Source organism: Ochotona princeps, chromosome 15, assembly GCF_030435755.1.
Source record: "Ochotona princeps isolate mOchPri1 chromosome 15, mOchPri1.hap1, whole genome shotgun sequence".
Taxonomy (NCBI): domain Eukaryota; kingdom Metazoa; phylum Chordata; class Mammalia; order Lagomorpha; family Ochotonidae; genus Ochotona; species Ochotona princeps.
Window position 1 is genome coordinate 26,431,130 of NC_080846.1, and position 25,267 is coordinate 26,456,396.

At 36.9% G+C, this 25,267-nt stretch overlaps 1 protein-coding gene across 1 annotated transcript in view; it reads right to left on the minus strand.

The window, feature by feature from the left end:
• Positions 1 to 25,267, minus strand: part of PTPRR (protein tyrosine phosphatase receptor type R) — a 218,430-nt gene that overhangs the window by 188,432 nt on the left and 4,731 nt on the right. The window contains exon 2 of the mRNA XM_004583029.2: positions 10,672 to 10,970. Coding sequence (XP_004583086.2) covers positions 10,672 to 10,970 — 299 coding nt within the window. The remainder of the gene's footprint in view (positions 1 to 10,671; positions 10,971 to 25,267) is intronic.

Consider the following 25,267-nt stretch of genomic DNA (forward strand, 5'->3'; position numbering starts at 1 on the left):
CTGAATACATTTTGCTGGTTAATTAATTAAATAATTCTACTGGTAAGGATCAGCTATCCAATCAAAATCTTTGCATGTCCAAGAATCTCATTATCTTTATTGTTCATGGTTCTTCACAGATCTTACCAGTTTGCTTGCCAGCAGAACCAGCAAACACATCTCTCAAATTCATCTTTTCCTTAAATCTTAGAAACTGTGTCAACATTCAGCCTGGCTTAATTTTTATTATTGGAGTTACCTGTTGCTGACTTACTCTTTTTGTTAAAAGACCAACTCATGTGAAAAACCACATCTATATATAAATATAGATATATAAATATATAATATACTAATATATTATATATATAATAATATCTATATAAATAATATATGTGTGTGTGTAATTTTGAAGTATATTCAGTCATTACTACAATACTATTGAGACCAACAGTTTGTGTTAGGTTACTTCACTTAGTGCAGCAATAGGGAGCCTTTTTTCCTGCCAAGAGCCATTTAGAGATTTATAACATAACTGCCAGGTCATAGAAAAGTATAAACTTAAAAAGTCATTAGGTTGCTATTGATTTATTGAATTTTGAGTCCCACCTGTTTTTGCCATGGCAGGGCCAGGACAAATGATTTCTTCTGCCTGATAAGGCACAAAGCTCAGACATTTCCCACCTTTGATTTAGTGTTCAGTTGTATGCTTATAATTCTATTATTAATTCTTTTAAACTGTATCACTGACCTTTATTCTATTGACAATGCCTGGGACACTTTGTCACAACATCAACATCTTTGTCTCTGAACTCCAAGAACAAAATGGAAAGCTGATTCTGCTGGAGAGGTAATGCAAAAAAATTCTAATTTAGTATATTTTTCATTCAGTATCAACACTGGCCTAGCCTTAAAGATCCTGTATTTAGACTCTATCCATTATTGGTAATTTTCTAGATTCTTGGGACTTCATTGCTAGTTATGACACAGAGAAGGTATGACAGTCCCAATACCCATATCCACAATCGCTGCCAGGTTCTTGGAGCGTATAGGACACCATCAACATGCCAGGCTGAAGTACTGCCAGGATACCTTGAGATTTTCCCTTGCTGTATGTTTGTATACATGTATATTTTTTGCATTTATTTTAAAGATGGAAGAGAGAAATGAAAGAAAAAGTGTGTGTGTGTGTGTGTCTGTGTGAAAGAGAGAGAGAGAGAGAGAGAGAGAGAGAGAGAAAGAGAGATATCAGTGAGAGAGAAATTAATGTGTCATATATCCTACAAAAGCCAGGGCTGGACGATGCTAAAGCCAGGAACCTATAATTCAATACAGGTCTCTCATGTCATGGCAAGGACAACGTGAATTGCAACCTCCTAGGGTTCATATTAGCAGGAGAGTGGAAGTGGATGCAAACTCTCACACTCTCACATATGAGGTGTAGGCATTCCAAATGGCTTCTTCATCACTGTGCCAATTGCTCACCCTCCCCTAAAAAAAAATAAACACTTTGGAAGAAAGAGAACAAGAAATGAGAGTCAAGAAGGTCATCTCAGACAGATAAACACTCTCAGTTTACCCCTATTTATAGTTTCTTTATTCTCCCATAATCACTAGGAATAAGATTATGTGAATCCTCTCTGTTCTTGAAATTTATCCAATGTTCATCAGACACTTATCGCTGATATTGCTTGACATGCATTTTGTAATGTAGACTTCCTTCTAGATTTCCTGCAGTTGATCTGAACCGGAGAGGTGGCATGTCCTCCAACATCCATGGGTTTCAGTTCCCATCTGAACCTACTGCTAGTCCAGTTCTCAGCATTATCAAACTACTTTCATCTGTGTAGTTATTATTTATTGAGTGCTAAATGTGTATTATGTAAAGTGTAAGTGTATTGGATAGATGTGACTTCTTAATCTCCACACCTCTATGAGGTGTCTTTATCCTATTTTAAAAATAATGGACTATGGGTAGATTAAATAAATCACAAAAGTCACAACTAGTGAAAGCATAGCAAAGATTTGAGCCACACACTTTCTGATGGTGACTTTTTTTCAGTCATTTTTTCCCCCAATCTCCATCATTTTTCTGGTAAGCTGGTAAAATATTACTTATGTTATGGTAAATAATAGCAATGCATCCACCAAGATATGTTAAGGATTTTACTCATTATGCAATCCCTTTGTACTCCCATTTTCTTGGTTTGAAGATTCTTTCCTTCTGCTGATTCGAGTATTCAAGAACTGTTGTGTGCCGTGCACTTCATTAAGTTCATGAGAAGGCAAGTGCTTCTGTGACAAAGTCACAGCCAGATCTCTAGAAGCAAATGAAAGCATCAGGAAGCGGGTGCTGATAGGCATGACAGCTTGATGCTTGTCTGGGATTGTTTGGGTGGTCAGGATTGCCAAAGAATTGATGCAGTGCAGTGCTGACATCCCCAAACGTCTCTTCTCTGTGCTGGTATTATTCTTCTTCCTCCACAGTAACCAACCGCATCTCATCCTTTTCTTTTCCCAAGTTTCTCACCCCCTCCTTACATGTGCTCTGCCACATTAAGTCTGAAATCCTGACTCAGCCCAGGTGCCAAATAACACACTGAATGAGCTTCACAATGCTGCCCAGCAAGAAAACTTTCAGAAATGTTTACTACCTGCATTTTCATAAAAGAAGATGAAAGAAACAAACTGCTTCTATCATGTCAGTCACAGAGATCATATTGAGAGAAAGAGAGCATTTGCTAAATGATGTCAATCTCATCATGTAGGGGCACGGATGGGTATTCAGGAAGTCCAATATGATTGCCCAGTAGAGTTTAAAGTAAAAGCACTGCACAGTCACAAAATAGTGTGCAGTATTTACAAGTGTTTGTGATTAGAGAGAAACAGAAAAAACGAAGGCAAGAAAAAGGATCAAAGTCACTCAATGAGTATTCACAAGAATAGTTCTTCCAAACTTGAAAACCAGAAGGCAATTTTAGAGAGAAAACTGAGAGTTCCAATTAAATATTTTCTCCAAAGAAAATATACGCTTTGTTTATGTGCAGATTCCAAGTTTTAAAATTACTGTGGAAATTTTGGAGAAAGAAATGATGTTCAGGCTCTGACATAAAGAGGAAGAGCACTTTGCATTTTCATCAAAAATTGTTGAAATAAAACATTTTTTTTTAAACAGAACATCCTTTTTTTTTGGCCAGCCTGTTTTGTTGAACTGTTTGAACAGTTCTAAGAAAAGAATACTGTATTTAATAGATTGAACCTTCATATCTCTTTCTCAGAATTAGATGCTTGATGCCAATGAACATGATGAAGGATAACTCAATATATAAGATGATATAAGTTACTTTAAAAATGTGTAGAAGTAGTTAATGATTTAAAAAAAACATCTATAATATAAACATTTTTTAAAAACAGCATAAAATCTACGTATATAGATTTTGGGTTTTTTTTGAAAAAAATGTCTATATATACATATAAAAATGTATATGCATCAGGGGAATTCAAACAGTGCATGAGAGAATGGAACTAAAAGGTAAATTTATTTTTATGTGAAAATTTTAAAATCCTTGCATAGTTTTTCCCTAATATATAGCTTTCATGAACTATTTGAAAACTACACACACATATATATACAAATGTCAAGATGACACTGATTATCCAATGGCTAAACATTATTTTTATATCCCCTTCCTTTCTCTATAGTATATTCTAAACATTTACAATTTTATAGAAATATGTCACTTTTGGAATCAGAACAAAATTATAACGGAGTTATTCTTGATACATGATGATATTTATATATCTAGAGTGTAAGGATTTTCTTATGCCTGGTAATCAATTAAGACAGCTTGCTTAAGACTTCACTCATTCTAATATGGAGTCTATATGAGCTAAAGTAAGCAGATGTAGAAAATGGTCCAGCACTGTAAACTCACATTGACATTGCCGAAGCTTAGCCTCTTGCATTTTCTGAATGTGTGCTCCTTGCTGTCTTAGTAGTTAGAAATGGAGAAAAGCAACAGATGGCGACAGTTAGGACTGTCAGGATGCCAAACTCAGGAATGGAATTTCTACTTCTAGACTATTTTGCAAGGAGACAATAATGCCTGGGGAAATCTAAGCACACCACTTTGCAAAATGCAGCCATTTGGGGATAAAACAAAAAAAGTGATTATTTAACAAGATCTTATAATTTAATAGGAAGCACATACATTAGGTTAAGAAGAAAAAATTAAATTAAATAAATGACTCCTTAATAAACCTTAGATATATCAGATGTGATCTTGCTTGCACCCTGCAACAATTACAGACTTTTTCTTCCCAGGCTTTTTTTAAAAATAAAATCTAGCTGGACACTATGGCTCATTTTTAATTTTTTGTGAAAATATCAAGCCAAGTGACTTTGAATCTTATGAATGAATGAAGCCATAATCAAATATTCATTGACTGGCTAGCTTCATTTATAAAAAGAAATATACTCAGTGTTGGGAGGGCAGATGTAAACCAAGGAATGCAACGATGGGTAAACAAATGTTAAAATTGTGCACTAAATTACATCTTCTGAACAATAAGACCATTTACTTAATTATGAGTTTTAGAGGGTTTTTTTTTTATATCAATTCATTCTTTTGACAAGCAGCTCTGGAGCCCTGCCTATGCTCCAGGTACTGTTTCAGAACTACAGTTGGAAAATATAGAGAAGTTCCAGCCTTGTAGTATTCACAATCATTTTGAGGAAGAAAAGGAAAGGAAAAGTAGTAGCGAGAAGGTCATAAGGGCAAGGGAGAAAAATACCCAAGAAAGTGGGCAAAAATGTCTTTGGGAGCTGAATGTTAAACAGAGGGCCATCCTGGCTAGTGTGTAAGAGCTTGTTCCTTTCAGTGATGCAGTACGTTCACAATGTTTACTGTCTTTCTGTTTTTGCAATTTCCATGCTATCTCAGTTCGCATTGAAAATTGTAGTAAGAAAATGAAGGAGAAAGTAGATAAATCTTTGCAGCTTATGGTTAAAATAATGTAATGCTAAAATCATTACAAATTTCAGTTCCAGAAACAACTGTATTCTGTTACTTGACATTGATTTATTTCAAAAGTGTTTAATTGTACCTTCTCTATATGCTAGACATAAGAATGCAAAAAGTGTACTGTACGCAATAAAATATCAAGAGCCCACTTCCTAATTCAGGAAGACATTTGCTGTCCATAGTAGGGGAGATGTCCAAAACATTTTGCAAGGATGGCATGATGGTGGAGCTGAGCTCAGAAACACCAAGATTGGCTGGACAGTATGCAGGGCTTCCCCAAAACCTCCAGACTCAGAATTCTACAGGACACCAGGACACTTGTTGAATGCTCAGATTTCAGGGGTTCATCCAAGACATATGGAATTGGAATCTCTAATCAAGACCCTTTGAATCTTTTATTTCAGGTGATATAAGGTGTAGGCCACGGTAAGATGTATGGGTTTTGTTTCTGTGGTAATGGGAAAGCAGTGGTGGGTAGGTCAGTGAGAGCGATCTGTGGGGTGTGTGTGTGTGTGTGTGTATGTGGAGAGAGAGAGAGAGAGAGAGAGAGAGAGAGAGAAAGAGTTATTGAGAGATGTGCTGGATCATTTCCCAATGTTGGGCCTGGGCTGCCAGAGCCACGAGCAGGGAACTCAACTCAGGTCTCCCACTGGAGTGGCAGGAACTACATTCACTTGAGAAATTACTTCTTGCCTCCCAGAGTATGCATTAATGTAGGAAACTAGAGCCAGAAACAGATATCAGCATTCTGAATGGGTCACAGCTCAACTATATGAACTGCTAGATCAAATATTTGTCCAGTTTTAAGTTTTCATGTGGATTCAATACTCTGTATTATTTTCCCTTTTCTATTTCTAAATGTACTCATGTAAGTTTTCAATTGTTGTTTAACCAACTTCCTTGCAAGGTTACTTTTCCTTTTTTTTTAGAATGTATGCAACTGCGTCACATTCCTCGTATTTGTAATTTTTTTTATCAGTGCGGCATTTTGGATTTTATTTACTGTTTGGATAATAGATAACCTTAATATATAGTAATGCTAATTTCTCTCATTCTGCATGTAAGCTTATTCACCAAGTTATTTGTCTCCTTCCCCAATAGCTCAACAAAGCTATTATGTGACATAAGCACTCAGTATATAGAAGTACAGGTGCCATTGTAGCTTTCACTGATTTGAGACCTTTTGGAGATGTAATACAATGGATGTGACAGACTTTTAAAATGAATAGTACTCATTTGCAAGTAGTTTAGATGTCAAAACATATCCAAGGCACCTCAACTTTCTTCTATTGGAATTTGCTGCCCGTTTATGGCAATGTTACAGAGATTAGAGTATAATTTCCATAACTATTTTATACAACTTCACTTTGTGGACTAAGGTGTAAATTCTTATACCTTCCTTGTTGTTGAAGAGGTTATTTACTTTTAATAGAAATTAAAGTCCATATAGGCAAAGTTGGGGAATTGCTTCTGCTCATATATTGTCTGGGCTTTTGACTGAGCTGCACTGAAAGCCAAATGAAGTGCAAAGGGGTAGACACTTAAACCACTAAATTTTTCCTGGTTTGGTTTGGACTTGTTGTCACCTGCAGCATCATATTCTTAATCATCGCAGCTTCCTTGATAAGGTGAAGTTCCAGTGCTACATTTATAGATTAAACATTATGTGGGACATTCACTGCACTCATATAGCATTATAAGTAAACCAATATGCACAAAAGTGTTCAATAATTATTTATACCCTCATTCATTGCACTCATATAAAACTATAAATAAAGCAATACACATATTAAAGTGTCCAGTAATTATTTATACCCGCCATACAATATGGAAGATGCTAGAAAGGTTTTTTTTTTTTAACTATGGCAAGGCAGCAAGAACACTGAAATTTCAAAGACCTTTTTATATATAGAAAATGAATCTCAAAAACTAGTCAACAGTTTAATCTGAGAGGCATAAACCAGAAGAGCTCAGGTTGTGACTGAAATCCAGTTACCCCAATCCTTTGAGTGCAAAGGTCTGTTAAGTCAAACCAATTCAGCAGTTAACATGCCACTTGGGATGAGCTCTTTCCATATTGAGGTGTCTGGGCATCACTCCTAGCTCCACCTAATACACAGACTGGGAGGCAGTAGGTGATGGCTCAAGTGTTCAGGTCTCTTGTGCTGATCTAGGACACCCAACGAATCTCTGGCTCCTAGCTTTGGACTGTATAACCCTGTGTGTTGCAGCTACTAGAGAGTGAACCACAGGTGGGAACTTCTCTCTCTCTCTCTCTTCAAGCAAATATACAAATAATTATGTAAGATATTTGTTAGGAATTTTCTGTGTTAAAAATGAAAACCACACAAATAGAATCTGTGTTTGTCTGGATGAGTGGTGAGCAAAAGAAGAAACATTGAGTCTAGCAATGTTCATAAAACCCATCTCAGCTTTGGAAAACCCACCATGATATCTTAAGTGTTTGCACTTTCCTCCTGACTTCACACAGCTCCACATTCTCTTTCCTTTGCCTTCCTATTCTTTACTTGCCCTCCTCTCTTCTCTCTCTCCACTTCCTTTTGCTCCCCTTCCTCCCATTCATTCACTTTTCTTCATCTTCTTTTCCTTTCTTTTTCTGTGGGATATATGCCAATTAGCACCTTCATACCATTTTTACTAACCCTTCAGTCACTCCCCTGGTATTCTGAAAGCCTTAGTAGCTCCTGGTATTCTCAGATATTGGCTAAAGAAGATGCTCCATTCAATAAACTATGCTGAACTGGAAAGATCTGCAGCTACATGCATTCCATCTTTCACTTACACCCCCTAAGCTGCTTCTTTGCTGCTGTTGTGGCCGTTAGACCTGTGAAAATCCTGGGGACCCAGTAGCGAGAGGTATGAAATTTCCAGCACACATTTGATAAGGGCATTTCTCCCCCTCTTTCTACAACACTGACCTTGAGATCACACATATTCCTTCTACATTGTGTCTGCACAAAAATCCCAATAACAGCTTCTTAATTGAGTTTCTGGAACATAATTAGCATTCTTTGGTATAAACATTCTAATTATGCTGTCCTTTCATTGGAACAAATAAACTACAGATTTTACTGATTACAAAAGAAAGATGAAAAAGGAAAAACATCATTTATGGACAAATGCTTTTGTGGTGGCAACTGGAAATTAGGAAAGGAGGAGGGACACATGTATCTTTCGTGCTCCTGTTAAATTTCTTATTCTGAGATTCACTGTCAATGACCTCAGAAAGAAATACTGGAGGGGGAAAAAGTGTTCTTTTCCTCTGATCAGGGAAGATTTATAAGTTATATAATAAATGTTCAGGCAGGAGCTCACTTTTAAAAATAATTTTCTGTAGTTCACGACACCAATACTCATTAACATTTCTCATTTTGACAACAAATCATGACACAAGTAAATTCGTTAGTATCATTGCAATATTCATTAAGTAGTTAAGAACTGCACTGTTACATGTGGGTATTTTATACACAAATGTATGCCTTATATGCACAAACACATTAAAAATCTCATAAAAGCCATGAAGCTAACCCTGAAAAAAATCTCTTATATCCTCTTTGCATCATTCCCATGCTTCTTTTCTTGATAGACCTTAAGGGCAGCTACTTTTTAATTATAGGTAAACACTTTGCTTTTTGAGGAAGCAAAATGTTTTAATGTTTTAAGTATTATTGATTTATTTTAAAAGTAACCCCACCTGTGTTGTCATGCACATAACTAATGTAAATGTATTACAGAAAACACAAACAATAGCAATTATTATTGCAAGCTACTAAAGCCACAACATCTGCTAGATCTGAAATACTCAGCAAAATCCCCTATTGTCTTGGTGTAATCATCACCCTAAAGAAAAAGCACTGCTTCTCCTCGAAGCAAATGTGCTGAAAGTGAACCGAACCACTAAAATTCCTTATTGATGCCTTTTATCACTTCTAATATTAACTCTAATGCACATGACATCACAAGATGTACCTAATTCTTGAACTATCCTCGCAGACTTAAGAGTCAATTACTAAGGGATTGCATTGTGGGGCAGTGGAGTATGCAATGCCATCATCCCATATGAGCACACATTCAAGTCCAAGCTGCTCCACTTCCAACCTAGGTTCCTGATAATTTTCCTGGAAAAAAGGTTGGAAGACGGTCAGGAATGTGGGTCCCTGCACCCACATGGAAGATCTGGATGGAGTTCTAAGCGTCTGGCTTCTACATGGCTCAGCCCTGGCCATTGCAGCCAATTAAGGAGTGAACCAATGGAAGATGATCTTTTTCTCTCTAATGTTACCCCTCAGATAAATAACAAATAAATCATTAAAATAAGAGTAAAAAACATAAAAAGTCTATGTCTATGGGTATACAGTGTTTATTAGAAGAAATATCTCCCATGAGCCCTAGCATTAACACACACATAAGTATAGGCACTAACATCATTTATCATCACTGAATATAAAATGATATAAAACTAAAGCTATAGGGTGACATACAAGACTTTGACCTTCAGAACATCTATTACTCATGCCAATGGAGGAATCTTGTTCAAGTACTTCAATAGATTAACACCCTCCCACACACACGTTTAACAAGAGTTTGTCTTGTATTCTCAGTCTGTGATTTTTATTGACTTATTGAGATTCTACACCTAGACATCTCTCAAGTAAAACAAGAAAGCCTATTTCATTTTTCTCCATTTCAAGGCAGCCCATATGACAACTGTATCATAATAAATACTCAGTGTGTACTAGCTAAAAACTCAATGAATAGACCATCAATTCTCAAACTAAGTGTTGCATGTAAATTAAAAGTTTGTTAAACTTAATTACATTTTTTGAACATGAGATTACCAAAATGCAAACATAGTTTCATTGCATTATCTTCATCTCAAAGTTTAATCTATTTGATTTGAGAAAGAAATGCTATAACAACTATTTAGCTACTGATTTATAGCTTTAATGTGGGTCTTCTGATTAGCATTTAAACCAGAGGAAGTGTGGACTGAATCAAATTCAGTATATATTTAAACTATAGGACCTCTATAAATTGGTAATTTCTGATTTAGGGTACATACTCTGAAAATATAAGTAATGGAAGAATTGCATCATCTTGATTAATAACAGGTAACTTTTAACAGTAATATTAGAGATATTAATCATCAATTATTCCCTAACCACCTTATTTATTCCAGTGACTGACAACTATCCTTTTCTCTCCCTATACTCCTTTCCTCATGGTTCTCTCTCTCTCTCTCCTACAGTTTCAGTGAGGTAGCCAAATGGTCTTCAGCTAAGTATTATTTCTTCACACAAGTTAACCCAAACAATCCTATTTTTGAGAGTAGATTATTAGAAAAAGCTTACTACAGAACATGATCTCCTACATTGCAAACCTTTCTAAAGTAACTTTTAATCAGATGTTCATTAACCTTTTGCTATGTACCAGGTATGGTGCTGTAAGCAAAGGATACAGACTCATTTCTCTCTCTCTCTCTCTCTCTCTCTCTCTCTCTCTCTCTCTCTCTCTTTATGGGATGAAGCAAACAAAACAATTAAACCACAGAAGGAAACATCAGAATGAGAAGCGCTGTGGTAACCAATTGTTCTCTTTCTCAAACAAAGGGCACAGAGCCTCAGTATCAGTCAAACATGATACTACTCACCACCACAATTACATTTGCTGCCGGGATTGGAAGATTTTCCACTTCGGGATCCTGACCAGACATGGCAAGTAGATTGAGAGATGGGTCATATGCAGGTCTGGGGAATGCTGAGTTAACAATTTGATGCCGTTTGCGTATTTGATCTAAAGAAGAGGAATAGTAGCTATGTTTATATATTTTTTGTGGAACTATTTCCAGGCTCTTCTCAACATCTTGAGTATGCTGATAAACGAATACTGGCTTTCCACCCTTCTGCTGATGAACCACAAGAAAGTGGTCATTATTTCCTGAAAAGCTTCCTGAAAGAGAAAGAAACAGAAAGGAAAGCAAAGATCAGTAAGAGAGGTATATATACTTGCAAAAGGGAATGTAGCTTTCTTGGGAGACTTCAACTTGTGCAGTATTTAGACCAGTTGGTATCCACTTTCATCCCGTTTCATTGTTTCCCACATATACAACACACTTGTTGGTTTGCAGGCATCTCCGAGACAACAATGTAGTTTGAAAAGGTCCTATTGACTGGATATTCTGTAATTTGATTTTGGAAGGCATTTCCTCCATCACCTAAACTCCCAGCTCTGGTAGTCCATTGGACTTCTAATTTTCAGTGTCCAATCTGCTTCGCAAATGATGAACACTTATATCATATTTAAGTTTCCTTTCCTTTACTTGATATTCTATACAATTCTTACTACGCACTTACTTTGCTTGCATGTGTTATAATTGACTACATGCAACTCTGAAACATTCTTGCAGTATGTGTTAAGCCCAGTGAGGAAAGACATCTGAATACATTCATTTTCGTTGCAATGTTCCATTGTCTAACAATCTCTATTCTCTTTTTTTCTGACAAGTACTATGGCCATATAGATAAAGACCACCTTCCTCAGGCTTCCTTGCAATTAAGAAAGCCATTTGGTCAAAATATAGCAATTGGGATGTGAAGTAATACAACATGAGCAGAAATGTGATGTGACATGGTTTTTCTGTCGATCCTTTCTCCTTTGTGCTGATTAAAATGAAGATACCCCAATGGAAGCATGAGATGGAATCTATACGACAACATGGTAGAGCAGTAAGACAAAAGGATCCTGTTCTCTGAGAAAACTTGAATTGCCAGCCACAGCAAAACCCAGAGTACTCACTCAAATGCTATATGGGAACAAAACAATTTTTTTATCTCCTTTCAGCTACCATTATGCTACATATGTTGTAATTAAAAAGTGAGCCTATGCACTAACACATTAATCCCTATTTCATACTCTTATTCTTTCCTAAATACTTAACTATTTATTTGTTTGAAAGGCAGATGACAGACACCTCTCTCTCTCTTTCTCTCTCTCTCTCTCTCTCTCTCTCTCTCTCTCTCTCTCTCTCTCTCACACACACACACACACACACACGTGTACACGGTAGGGGGATGGGACAGAGAGAGAGAGAGAAGAATGGGAGACAAACAGAGACATACACAAGAAGACCTTCCATCTGCAGGTTCACTTCCTAGATGGTTCCAATGGCCATGTCTGGTGAAGGCTAAAGTTAGCTACCTAAATCCATTTTGATCTCCCAAGTGGTTGACAGAAGATCAGTCCTTAGACTATTTTTTGCTGTATTCCTAGGAACATTAGCAGGGAGCTGGATCAGAAATGGGGCATCTGAGATTCCACCTAGTACTCCAATATAGGATGCCATTGTTGTAAGTGGCAGTTTAACTCACTTAACTACCTGCTGGCCCCTCATCTTATTTCGTCTGTTAGGTAAGTGTCCATTGAATTGAATAACTGCTAATCCTATTTGTCAACTGCCAAATAGATAATAAATAATACACGCTAATCATGTGGCTTAAACTGCTGCTTGAGATTCCCATATCCTGTGTTGTGCCTCATTCTAGTCTAGGCTACTCTGGCTTCCTGCTAATGTACAACCTGGGAGGCAGCAGATAGTGGCTTCAATGACGGAGTTTCCACCATCTATGTGGGATGCCCGGATGGAGGTCCTGGCTCCTTACATCAGTCTGCCTCTGGTCTGATTGTTGCAAAGCATTTGTCAGGGAAGGCAGTGGTGAATCAGTGGATGGAAATTCTCTCTTATTTTTAAGCTAAAATAAAAAAGATAGAAGGATTTCATATTTTCAAACAAAAAAGAGCACCAGGTAAATTGTCATTTAGGGAAACAAAGATTAGGTCTTCTATAAAACATAAGTAAGTGAAAAAATCATAGCACAGTAATACCTCTCTTAGTGCCTTATACCAGTTAGTGCCTATAAACCTTAAGGTACCCATGGCTTTCCTTGGGAGACTTGTGGCAAAAATAATCTCTATGAATATGGCCCTTAGAAAATTATTTCCCTTTTTTGTACAAGCAGAATTCTTTCCCAGTTCTCTATGATACTATGTTTTACCTCCCAAAGCTTGCACAAGCCTGCAAAACTCAGTCATTAACAAACCCAATTTCCATACCACTATCATGGCAGATAGAGCACTCTTATTGCTGAAAATATTTATTGCTCCATAGATAGGAGAGCTTGTCTCTATGGAAAAAAACCAACAAGTTTTAACATATGGTATGTTTTCCCAAATCAGGATCATTTTTAAATAAGTACCAAAAAATACACTGGGATAAAAATAATACATGCATTCTTTCTTTTTTAAAAAAATGTTACTAATATAAAAAGAGCACATTTCAAGCATTTCACAGAACTCTAAGGAAGTAGCCATCTTTCCTTCCTCTATCCCCTTCCTTTCTTTAAAAAATATTTTTTGCAGAAACACAATTTCAATTGACTATGTAATCATAGGCTTAATGAACCACCTATCACAGGATTCAACAAATAAAAAGTAGAAAGGCCACAGTTGCATAGGAGTATAAGCAGGAACTGAAAACAACCAAATCAAAGGATGAAATGGTTCATTTTGATACTTTTTTCCCATTTTTTATTATTTTATGATACTTTTCCATAGGCTTTGGGATATCCATAACACCCTCCCCAAATCCCTCCCCACTACACTGATTCTTCATAAACAAACATAAGTTCATCACTAGAGGCATGGACAATGCCAGAGAGTTCAGCATGCTATTGTCAAGATAAATTTAATAGTTTCATTGGGAGTCCATCTTTGTTCTAGAAGTAGAGATGTATACTGCATTGTACCCTTACATCTGGATATGATGGTCCTTATTACACAGTTACTATACATCCCCTTAAATTAAAAGCCACAAAACAAAATCAACCACAGGAAGAAAAATAGAAATTTACATTGCAATGAAGTTAAATATAACATGCTACTGAATGACTAACCTGTTGCTGAAGAAAGTAAAAAGGAAATCAAGAACCTTCTTGAACAAAATGATGACGATACTTTTATTTTTTGGATTCTGTATTAATGACCACATTTTAGACAACCTCATTACTGTAGCTCTCTACAACTTCAATCTCAAAGAAAGGAAGAAAAAATTGCTCAATTATCAGAAAGTTTCCATATTCTGTAACATTATTTAGCACATTACTTTTAGCAAAATAGCAAAATCAAACTTTGTGGTCAGAAAGTCAATACACATGTAAAACATTTTAGTACCTTTTCCATTAACAAAATGATGATGAGATTGCCAAAACCAAAGGTCCCTCTTCTAAATTCCAAAAATGTTACTTTTATTCCTAATGATTTTTTGTGGGGGTCAAATTTGATGAATTTTTATTTCATTCAGTGAAATAAAATCTGTATTTATGTCAAAGTAACCACTGTAAATCACCACATTTCTCAAATTGTGGTCACTAATTTCTTTAGAAGTTTACAGTCTGGGGACCAGCACAATAGCCAACTGGCTAAATCCTCACCTTGCTTGTGCTGGGATTCCATATGGGCACCAGTTTGTGTCCCGGCTGCTCCACTAAACATCCAGCTCTCTGTATGTGGTTTGGGAAAGCAGTAGAGGATGGCCCAAAATCTTAGGACCCTGTGCCCTTGTACCCACATGTTAGACCCAGAAGAAGCTCTTGGCTCCTGACTTCAGATTGGCTCAACTCTGGCCATTGCAGCCAATTGGGGAATGAATCAGAGGATGGAAGATCTTTGTTTCTCCTTCTTTCTGTAAGTTTGCTTTTCCACTAAAAATAAATAAATATTTCTTTAAAAACTACTACCGTTTGGCATGTTTAAAATTGAAAACATAATGATTATATTGTGTCGCTATTTTGAACACACATGAATTGTGTGTCTCAATGTGATGTGAAAGACCTAAAAGGCTGAGGTTGCTGGTACCAGAAGGTGTTTCTCCAAATGTGATATAATGGGAGCAAGAACGTTTGTTAATAACCCATCTAAATCTCCTTGTGTGAAAGTTAAAGGAATACTAATGAGATAGAATGCTGCTAATACTAGAAACATATGCTGGTCACACAAGGCTTGATAGAGGGCAAAAACTTTAAAACTAATGTACATCCTGGATTTACTGTATATATTAAGTAGAAGAGAAATAATCAGTCTTCTAGGTCAGAAGAAGTGGATTTCTCAGAAGGAAATAAAAAGTTTAGAAAATTATACAATCATCTTTATTTTTCTTTTTGTATGGTATCAGTCACAGTAAGCTTTTTAAAGAGACTTTTTATTTTATGCAAACAGAATAGCTGAATCCAGCTAACAAATGTCTTTTGTACTAAAATTGGCCTGCCATAAAAAGGAAAAAGAAAAAAAATCTAATCTGAAATATAGTTAAAGCACAAGTAAGACTTCCCAGCGTTATCTCGTTGTCTATATAGAAGTCTTAGTCCTGCAGTGTCCTTGGGTAATGAGTAACAAAGTTATCAGCACAACATTAGAGGCTCTACCACAGCTGTTAAGTAGGAAAAAGTTCAAAGTGTTGTCCTTAGACCCACCTGTGCCAGAACAAGCTGGATTATTATGATGCCGTTTCCTTGATGTCAGTCGTAAACCACCATAAGAGAACACTCCTAGATACAGCACAGCAATCTGGATTTACAATGCAATTCTTATCAAACTGTGAAGTTTGGGGCTCATGTCTAGAATTAGTTTTCTCTTCTCTGTCCTCAAATATTACATGTCTACCGCCTCTCCCATTTGAATCTGATGAGTATAGCTGGATAAGCCTTTTTAAAATGTTAAGAGGGAGAAATTTGGAATCCGGGATAGCTGAATAGGTTATAGGCACATTAACTTCAGCTGTAGTCAGATATGAACAAAACAAAAGAAGGACTGTTTCTAGGGTCTGACTGAAGACCCTGTGGAAAAAGAGGAGAGAAGCCAGAGACACTTCTGCAGGCAGCCACGTGGCATAGCCAGCTGCCACCTGTGAGCCACCCTCGAACTGCCTCAAGATAAGAAATCCCATGCCCTGTGCCAGCAGTTCAAGGCGACAAGCAATTCCGAAGTTGTCCACTGACTGTTTTAAAGATTTATTTGTTTTTATTGGAAAGGCGGATATACAGAGAGGAGGAGAGACAGAGAGGAAGATTTTACGTCCAATGATTCACTCCTTAAGTGAGCGCAATGGCTGGAGCTGAGTCAATCTGAAGTCAGGAGCCAGAAGCTCTTCTGGGTCTCCCACGCAGGTACAGGGTCCCAAGAATTTGGGCCATACTCAACTGCTTTCCCAGGCCACATGCAGGGAGCCGGATGCAAAGCAGGGCCTCCGGGATTAGAACTGGCAACCATATGGGATCCCCGGCGTGCAAGGTGAGGACTTTAACCACTGCACTATTGTGCCAGGCCCAATGTCCACTGACTTTTACCCTACGCCTAGAAGCTGACTGAGCTCTAATTGTTCCCAGGTGTGGAGCAGGGAAGTCATGTTGCCTTCCTTGTCTACCCTCCCACACCTGTATGCAGCAGAACACCCAGCAGTCAGAAGCTACCTGTTCTTACCAGCATTGCAACTGGGTCAGGGCACTTTATAGGGCAAAGGGCAGAAACCCTGCATCCTACAGCTGTGGGAGGTTAGGGGCACCGGCTGTAATACCCATGCTGTGAACCAGGAAGATTTGTCTTGCCTTTTGGGGGTCAAAACTAGAAACATCCCATAAAAAAAATTTGCTGTCTCTGGGAGATCTGGGTAATGGCTCCACTATCCCGTGCACCACTTCAACCCCAGGCAACTCAATCAAAAGGGGTCTTCTCCGAGGTTCATCAAATAAAGTTAAAGACAAGGAGAGAATCCTAAAGTCATAAAGAGATAATCGTGAAGTTGCACCTAAAGGAAAACCAATTAGAATAACATCAGATTTCTCAGCAAAAATCTTACAGGCTGGAAGAGAAACAGAATAATATATTCAAGATCTTAAAAACAGGAATAACAACAACAGCAAAAAAAAATCCAATCACGGTGTTATTCAGTGAAATTATAGTACAATGTGGAAGGGAAAGAGTATTTTTCCATGTAAGCAAAAACCAAGAGAATTCACCACCATCAGATCACTCTTGTAAAATATTTGATATGAAAAAATGCTCAGGCTCCGTAGCTAAGAGGGAAATAAAAACAAACCCCCCACCTTGAGGTTCCACATAACTCCAATGAGACTGGCTGACATCTGGAAATCTACTAACAAAACCTGCTGGCATGGAAGTGGGGAGAAACATACCCTACTGTACTATTGCTGTGATTGTACCATAAAAGAAAGTAACCTACAATCCTATATTTGTAGCAGCACAATCAGCAATAGTGAAGACATGAAAACAATCCAGATGCCTGTCAAAAGAGGAATGACTGAAGAGACTATAGTACATTACTCTACTACTATAGAGCCATTGAAGAGAATGAAATCCTATCATTTGGAACAAAGTAGTCTAACTGAAGAACATTATGCTCAATGAAAAGAGCTAATTCTAAAAGGACAAATATCATATATTCTGTCTGATACAAAGCCACCTTCGTGAAAAATACAGGATCAATAGATATATAGGTAAGATAAACTGTATAATGGAGACTAGCACACCAGGAGGTGAATATATGTTGCAGTGTGCATCTCACAATCTGAATAAAGGGAGAATTCCTGATGAAACTGTTAAATATACTTGATGATAGGATACTAGATTTTTTTATACTACTGCCAATATCTACAATGCCATGATAGACTTAAATAGCAGAATCTTGGACTTGCAACAGTTGCAGAACTATACTATTGTAAAAATATGGGGGAGAAGGTGTGGGGTGGTGGAGAATGGGGAGAGAGAAAGGAGGCTTGCGTGGAGGAATTCTCATACCTACAAAGCAGTGTCATGGAAAATAATAACAATAAAAATATTGAAAAAGAAGTAAACATGAAATACATGTCATGTAATTCACTAATTAGAGCAGGTAACATCATTATTTAATCAATTAAATGGCGGGTATCAGTTCTTATCTATCAATACTAACCTTGGTAAATGTATTAAATTCACCAACAAAAAGACTTTGGTTGGATGAATGAATGAAAAACCAGGCCCTCACTTATATCGCCTACGAGAAGTTCACTTCAAAAACCAAGATACAGAGAAGTGGGAAGTAAAGGATTGAACATGCTAGGCAAATGGAAACCAATTGCAAGCAGGTGTAACTATGTTGGTATCAGATAAAACAATCTCTAACTAGAAAAATGTAAAAAGGTAAAAAGAGATACAGAAGGATATTGTATTTTGATAAAAGGTTCAATTGAGTGAGATATGCATCCAAAACAAGATCACTAAGATCACTCATATATATACATATACATATGTGTGTGTACAGAAATACATTTAGACATGAGAGATATAGATTCCAATACAATAATAATGTTGACATTAGTATCCCACTCTCATTAGTGGATAAATCATTCAGACAGAAAATCAATAAAGACATATTAGAGTTGAAACATACAATCGAGCAAATGGACTTAACAGACATTTAGAGGAAACGTCCCCAACAGATAAAGAATACGCATTCTTCTCATTAGTACATGAAACATCTTCTGGGATGGTATTAGATCACGAATCACCTTTCAGCGAACTTAAAAGATTGAAATCATATCATGCATCTTCTCAGGCCATAAAGGAATAAAACCGAAATCAGCAAGAATAAAGACTACTCATAAATGTGCTGAAATTAAACAACGTGATACTGGACAATCAATGGGTCAATGATATTATTTTTAAAAGGAAATAAAAAGCTTTCTTGAAATAAGTGAAAATGAAAACACAACATATCAAAACTTATATGATACAAGAAAAAACATTATAAGCAGTATTAAAAGGGAAGTCTACATAATTAATAGTTTTCATTAAAAGAGAAATGTGTCAGACCCGGCGCTGTGGCCTACTGCTGCAATACAAAGGCTCATCGTATGCTGTCATGTTAACAAACTGGAAAACATCAAGGAAACAGATAAATTCCCAGATCAAAGCAGGAAGATAGAGATGACCTAAAGAGACCTACAACAAGCCCTGAAACTGATGAGAATGACACAGTAATCAAGTCTTCCATAAAGGAAACGTTTTTGAGACTTTAAGTTGATGAAAGCATCCGAAGACATTAAAAATAAAAATTAACTAAGGAAAAAAGAAGTGTTTCAATCCAAGTTGAAATCAGAGAAATGAAAAATATTGCCATTTGAAGAAAGCTAATGAAGGTATTAAACAGAAGAGTAAAATCCCTGAACACTAAATTAGTAAATTGTAGCGTTTTAAGGAATCATTTAGAAAATAACATGGAGAAATTCAGACATGGAGTTATAGAAAAGAAAGTAAAGGATTGATTTACATTGCTTCTTCCCACACCCACTGGCACTCATGCTCTTGTGTAATTGCCTGCCACTGAGAATGGGTTAGGTCTTGGGACTCACTTCCTTTTTTATATATTGAATTACTTTATTGAATTACTTTATTTATATAATGCAAACATATTTCATGTGTTTCACAATACAGGTTTAGGAACTCTATCCCCCTTCCTATCCCATACTCCACACACCCTCTTCCTTCCTTATTTTTTGTTTTTCAATGTTTACAATGGCATACTTTCTGTTCACTTCACAATCCCAGGCTTAACACCATCATTAAGTAAAGAATTCAAATAATAGTAAGTGGAAAAAAAAAACTTAATTTCTCTAGAGTATAGACAATCACTGTAAACAATACTCAGATTTCAAACTGGTCCCTTCTTACCAATGAATATGTTAAATGTGATAGGATATCATGTATGTTATTAGCTTAAGAAGTTTTGGCTTCTGTGTTGCCAGCAGGCCTACTTAGACAACTTAGATAAAGTGAAGTTGTCTTGCTGGAGGAGAGGGTGTCTGGCCAGAAACCAGCAAGGAATTGAGGTCGTCAGTGCAACAACCTTAACAGAATTTGCCAATAGCCATGTGAATGAGCTGAAAAACAAATCCTTCCTCACTTGAGGTTTCATCTGGGGTTCTAGCGCTGGTCAGCACTTTAAACTGAAACCCTGTGAGAGACCGAGACACACGACTCAGTTAAGCCATCCCCAGTTTTATGATCTACTGAAATTGAGAGATATCATCATTTCTCACATGTATATGCTAAATTTTAGGATAGTTTGTTCTACAACAACGAGAAACTAATACAGAGAGATAAGTGACATTAGGAATGATTTCTTTTTTTTTTTTTAAAGATTTATTCATTTTATTACAGCCAGATATACACAGAGGAGAGACAGAGAGGAAGATCTTCCATCCGATGTTTCACTCCCCAAGTGAGCCGCAACGGGCCAGTGCGTACCGATCCGAAGCCGGGAACCAGGAACCTCTTCCACGTCTCCCACGCGGGTGCAGGGTCCCAAGGCTTTGGGCCGTCCTTAACTGCTTTCCCAGGCCACAAGCAGGGAGCTGGATGGGAAGTGGAGCTGCTGGGATTAGAACCGGCGCCCATATGGGATCCCAGGGCTTTCAAGGTGAGGACTTTAGCCGCTAGGCCACGCTGCCGGGCCCAGGAATGATTTCAGAAAATTTAAAACAGCTTTCAGTAAACAGAAATGGAATGTTGATGAAATGACTCTTTTTAGATTTAAAGGAAACATGGCAAGATTAAATTTGTATTTATGAAAGATTTAGCTAGTATAAATTTATATTATTTAAATATAAATGTATACGATTAAATATAAAAATAAATATACAAATGTATTAACTATTAAATATAATTTTGTATTGTTTAAATATTTATGCATCTAGTGTATTTATATCTATATTTATTTATATCTATAGATATCTTATATCTAGTATATATTTATTTATATATACTAGAATATATATGTATCAAATGGATTGAAAGGTAACAGGAGTAGATTCAACACCTCAGCTAAAACATCCTGGGTGGTAGCAGAGTAGCAGCCCAAACTAGGTAGTAGCAATGAAATGGAACAAAGATGGTCTAGAAGTGTCAAGATATTGAATTCAATAACAAATGTAACCAGTTAAATGATTAAAGAAAAATCTCTGGGAAACACTTTGGCAGTAGATATTGAAAGACAATTATTTAATTCTTGGGGGAAAATATATGGTGCCCTTCGTTTGTATCTAATGCATGGGAGTAGAAATGTTTCAGAGGAAATTATATTCATGTGTAAGTCAGAAGGAAGCTTAAGACTGGAGACAGACACTTAAAAATCCTAATCACAAGAGAAATTTAGTATGAGATTTCCTAAGAGACTTGTTGAGTGAAAATAACAGAGTATAGTCTAATTTTATAAAGAATGACAGAGGAGCAATGCTGAGATGCAGTGTTAACTCACCGCCTGCACAGCCTATATCCCATATGAGCATCACAGTGCTGTCTGCTTCACTCCAGTCCTTGCTAAGGCATCCGAGAAAGCAGTGGAAGACGGTTCAAGTTCTTGGACCCCTGCCGCTCACATAGGGAGACTTGGTATTGGCCTGGCCTAGCTGCAGCTGTTGTGGCTATTTGGAGAGTAAACCAAAAGATGAAAGATCTCTCGCTGTTCCTCTTTTGTTGTAACTCTATCCCTAAAATAAATACTTTTTTTAAAAAGAGAAAATTGGTATGTGATGTGCAAGAAGATTCTTTATGTTCACTGACAGAATAGTGCATCTCTTAAATAAAATTTACTAAGTGTCTTATCAAACATATTCATCTAAATTTAAATTAAAAGAATTCTTTAAATAGAAGCAACATTTACATGAGAATACTTATAAATTTTTGATGGTCGTTAAATTACAGATTTGGAATTTCATTCCGGGTATGACTCTGATAATTGGTGAATACATGTTTAACAAAAGGAAGAGAACTGTAGAAGTTCAGAAATTACAATGTCAAGTTAGAGTACATTATAATTCATTATTTCAAATTCAATGTTGATTTTTCCTGGAAGCACAGAACAAAGTGGCCTTCTATGTGCCCTCTTGAAATAGATACTTGGCATTGCAAGTGTTTTACTCAATGCCATTTACTTCTGAATGGAACAAAGGTATGAATTGCTGTTCTCTAAAGAGACCTGAAAAAGTGAACCATCAAGAAAGGTCAACTTTGTTGTCTTATCATTTTATGAAAAAAAAAAGAGAAGCCATTGTTTTTAAAGTATCGCTAACTGGGAGACACCATGGGAAATGGTGATGCTCTGAAAATAAGGAGGTACCCAGGGATGCCAAGAGCCCAGCCCAGTTGAACGAGTTCCATAAGAACCCAAGATAATCTCCCTTGGGAGCCTCCTAATTGCCTAGGAATGTGCAGAAGCACTGAAACAGCTGCTTCCCCGTGTATTTGGAAGTATATGGAGAAGGGAACACCCATAGGAAAAAATTCTGCTATTGAATTTAGAGTGTGCTTGTGAAGCGTAGGTCTGCAGGAGAGACATACTGAAGCAATCAACAGTAAATGACCTGAGCTAAAAAAGCACATGGAAGAACTCTGCAGATCAGGTGTAGCTGAACATCCTGGATATTATGGGAGTGTTGAGTAGTTCCATGAAGAGACTGAGACTGAATTTGATGTCTCAAATGTATGTTTTTTTCAATTTTCATATTTCTCTTTACTATCCTTTGATAGCCACAGAGCCCTGTCTTTCCCACTTTATGCAAAACCAATCAACCTTCCACATGGACCTGGAGGTCAATGGTCTAGCTGAATGATCCATAGGTTGCAAGAGGTAGGTAGGCGAGAATCAGTTATTCTGTAAATAAGAAGGGTTGCCAGAGTAACAGATAATGGACGGGAAACCTACACAGCTATGAGCAGCAGCCCTGGTCCCACACTTAAAACTTCTTACCATCTATGCATCCCTGAGAGATTAATTAGGGCAGTGATCCCTACAATAAGTTGGGACAACCTGCCAATCAAAATATTAAAACAGTAACCAGACATTTCAGACTTGTGGTGCTTTTATAAAAGTTATACATTTCTACTCACTATCAGGCAAACGCAAGAGAAATTTGAATTTACATTCATTTAAATAAGGACTTGCTGAAAACACTACAGTCATCTTTCATGGGCCTTTCATGTAAGGCAACACAGAGAGATGGGAGATAAGGGGATATTTTAGAGCTTCACAGTCCACTGCATACTTATGTCTGTGGTTGGGCTCACACAGAAAAGACCCAATCCAAAAAGAAAGGTTGGAATCTGGAATCTATCCAAGGCATGTATGATTATTTATCATGGATTTAAACACATAAGGAATGAAAACTGCCCTAGGACACCAACTAATCGTCTAACATGCTATCTCTCCATCCCCTAACTAAATAATACCCAATACTTAAAAGGTACTTAGACACACAGCATGAATTCACATATACTATCCTGTTAAACTCATCCTGTCCAACCTTATCTAAAGATGTGCTATCCCTCCCTTTCTTGCAATTTTCTCTTTACTGCTTCATTAAAACTAGGTGATTTTCGGGCCCGGCAGCGTGGCCTAGCGGCTAAAGTCCTCACCTTGAAAGCCCCGGGATCCCATATGGGCGCCGGTTCTAATCCCAGCAGCTCCACTTCCCATCCAGCTCCCTGCTTGTGGCCTGGGAAAGCAGTTAAGGACGGCCCAAAGCCTTGGGACCCTGCACCCGCGTGGGAGACGTGGAAGAGGTTCCTGGTTCCCGGCTTCGGATCGGCACGCACTGGCCCGTTGCGGCTCACTTGGGGAGTGAAACATCAGATGGAAGATCTTCCTCTCTGTCTCTCCTCCTCTCTGTATATCCGGCTTTCCAATAATAATAAATCTTTAAAAAAAAAAAAAGGTGATTTTCTTTCAGGAAAAATTTTTTAAAAAGAAACTATATTGAGACAAGAACACACAAATAGATTGCTTATCACTAAAAATAATTTTATGTGAATTGATTGATGGTCTTCCAGTCTAACTCACTATGATGTGGCTCCATGGTGAGAGCTGATTGTATGCACTCCTGCATAAACTTCATTTTCCCTATAGTCTGCACAATAAACTGGAAAGCGACTATGATGAAATAGCCATAGAGTCAAACTCTACACCATATCACTGTCCAAGCCAGTAAGTCACTGTGATGCTCTTACACTGTATTCATTTAGTCTTCCTTTCCAAACAGCCAATTGTTTGGGGACTTTCTTAAGGTTGTTGTTCTTGTTTAAGTTGGAAAATAGATATTGCTTTAGACTTACACCGAGAAAGAAAAAAATGGCATTTGCTTCAGTGCAACTGGACACATAAAGCTAGATTGTTGTTTACTGGTAAAAATCAATTTTGTTTTGTTCTTGATCTATGCAGCTGCGGATTTAGTGACAACATCTTAATACACTGAAATCAGATGAGATTTGATTCTGAGAAGAGTCCAGACAGTTGTGATGAGTAAAAGATGTTTTAAATGGGAAGTACTAATTTCCTCAATATAATTGTCTTTCTGTGGCAAATATCATTACAGCAATAGACATTTATAGTTAATTATAATGAGGCATAATCATGGAATTTGATCTTAAAATAATAATTTATCATTAAACCTTCCCTTTTCAAAGCTATTCAAAATCTTTATGTTGGTAAACTTCAAGCATTTCATTTTTTCTAAGTACTTTCAATTTTAAAAACACACTCATGGGGGTAAATAAGCTCTTTGAAAATACCCTGTTTAGTGGGAAAACTTTTTGAATGTGATTTCACAAGCTAATAGATTTAATAAGAAATTTATCATAAAATATAACATCCATATTACAATTTTTCATCAATGGCAACAAAAGGGCTTTTGATCTATAATTCCGTATTTCATAAAAAGTAACTTTCTATAATCTATAAAAAGTCTGTATCCTACATGTATAAGCATATTCCTCATAAGAAAAAATGTGTGGAATCCAAAATCTATGTTTCTATAAAGACAGTCTGTACATAAACCGAAAGAACATTCACACAATCATCCAAATGCTCATTTTTTTGTGGATGGTTTGTGATGGTTTTATTTTTATTTGGCGGATCAAGGGAAGCTTGGATTATATTTGGCATTCATCCTGATTTTGAATGTGTGGGTGGCAGAAATTTGCAATTACAAGTGGGATGACAACAAATCCATAATCAAGGTTAGGGTTCGAGTCCATTCCCTAGAGCACAACTATCCCATTGTGGTGCTCATCTAACACCTGAATCTCATTTCTGTTCTGAAGTAGTACGGGAAAACTGTACAGAAATGCTTATTCATCTAGGAGAAATT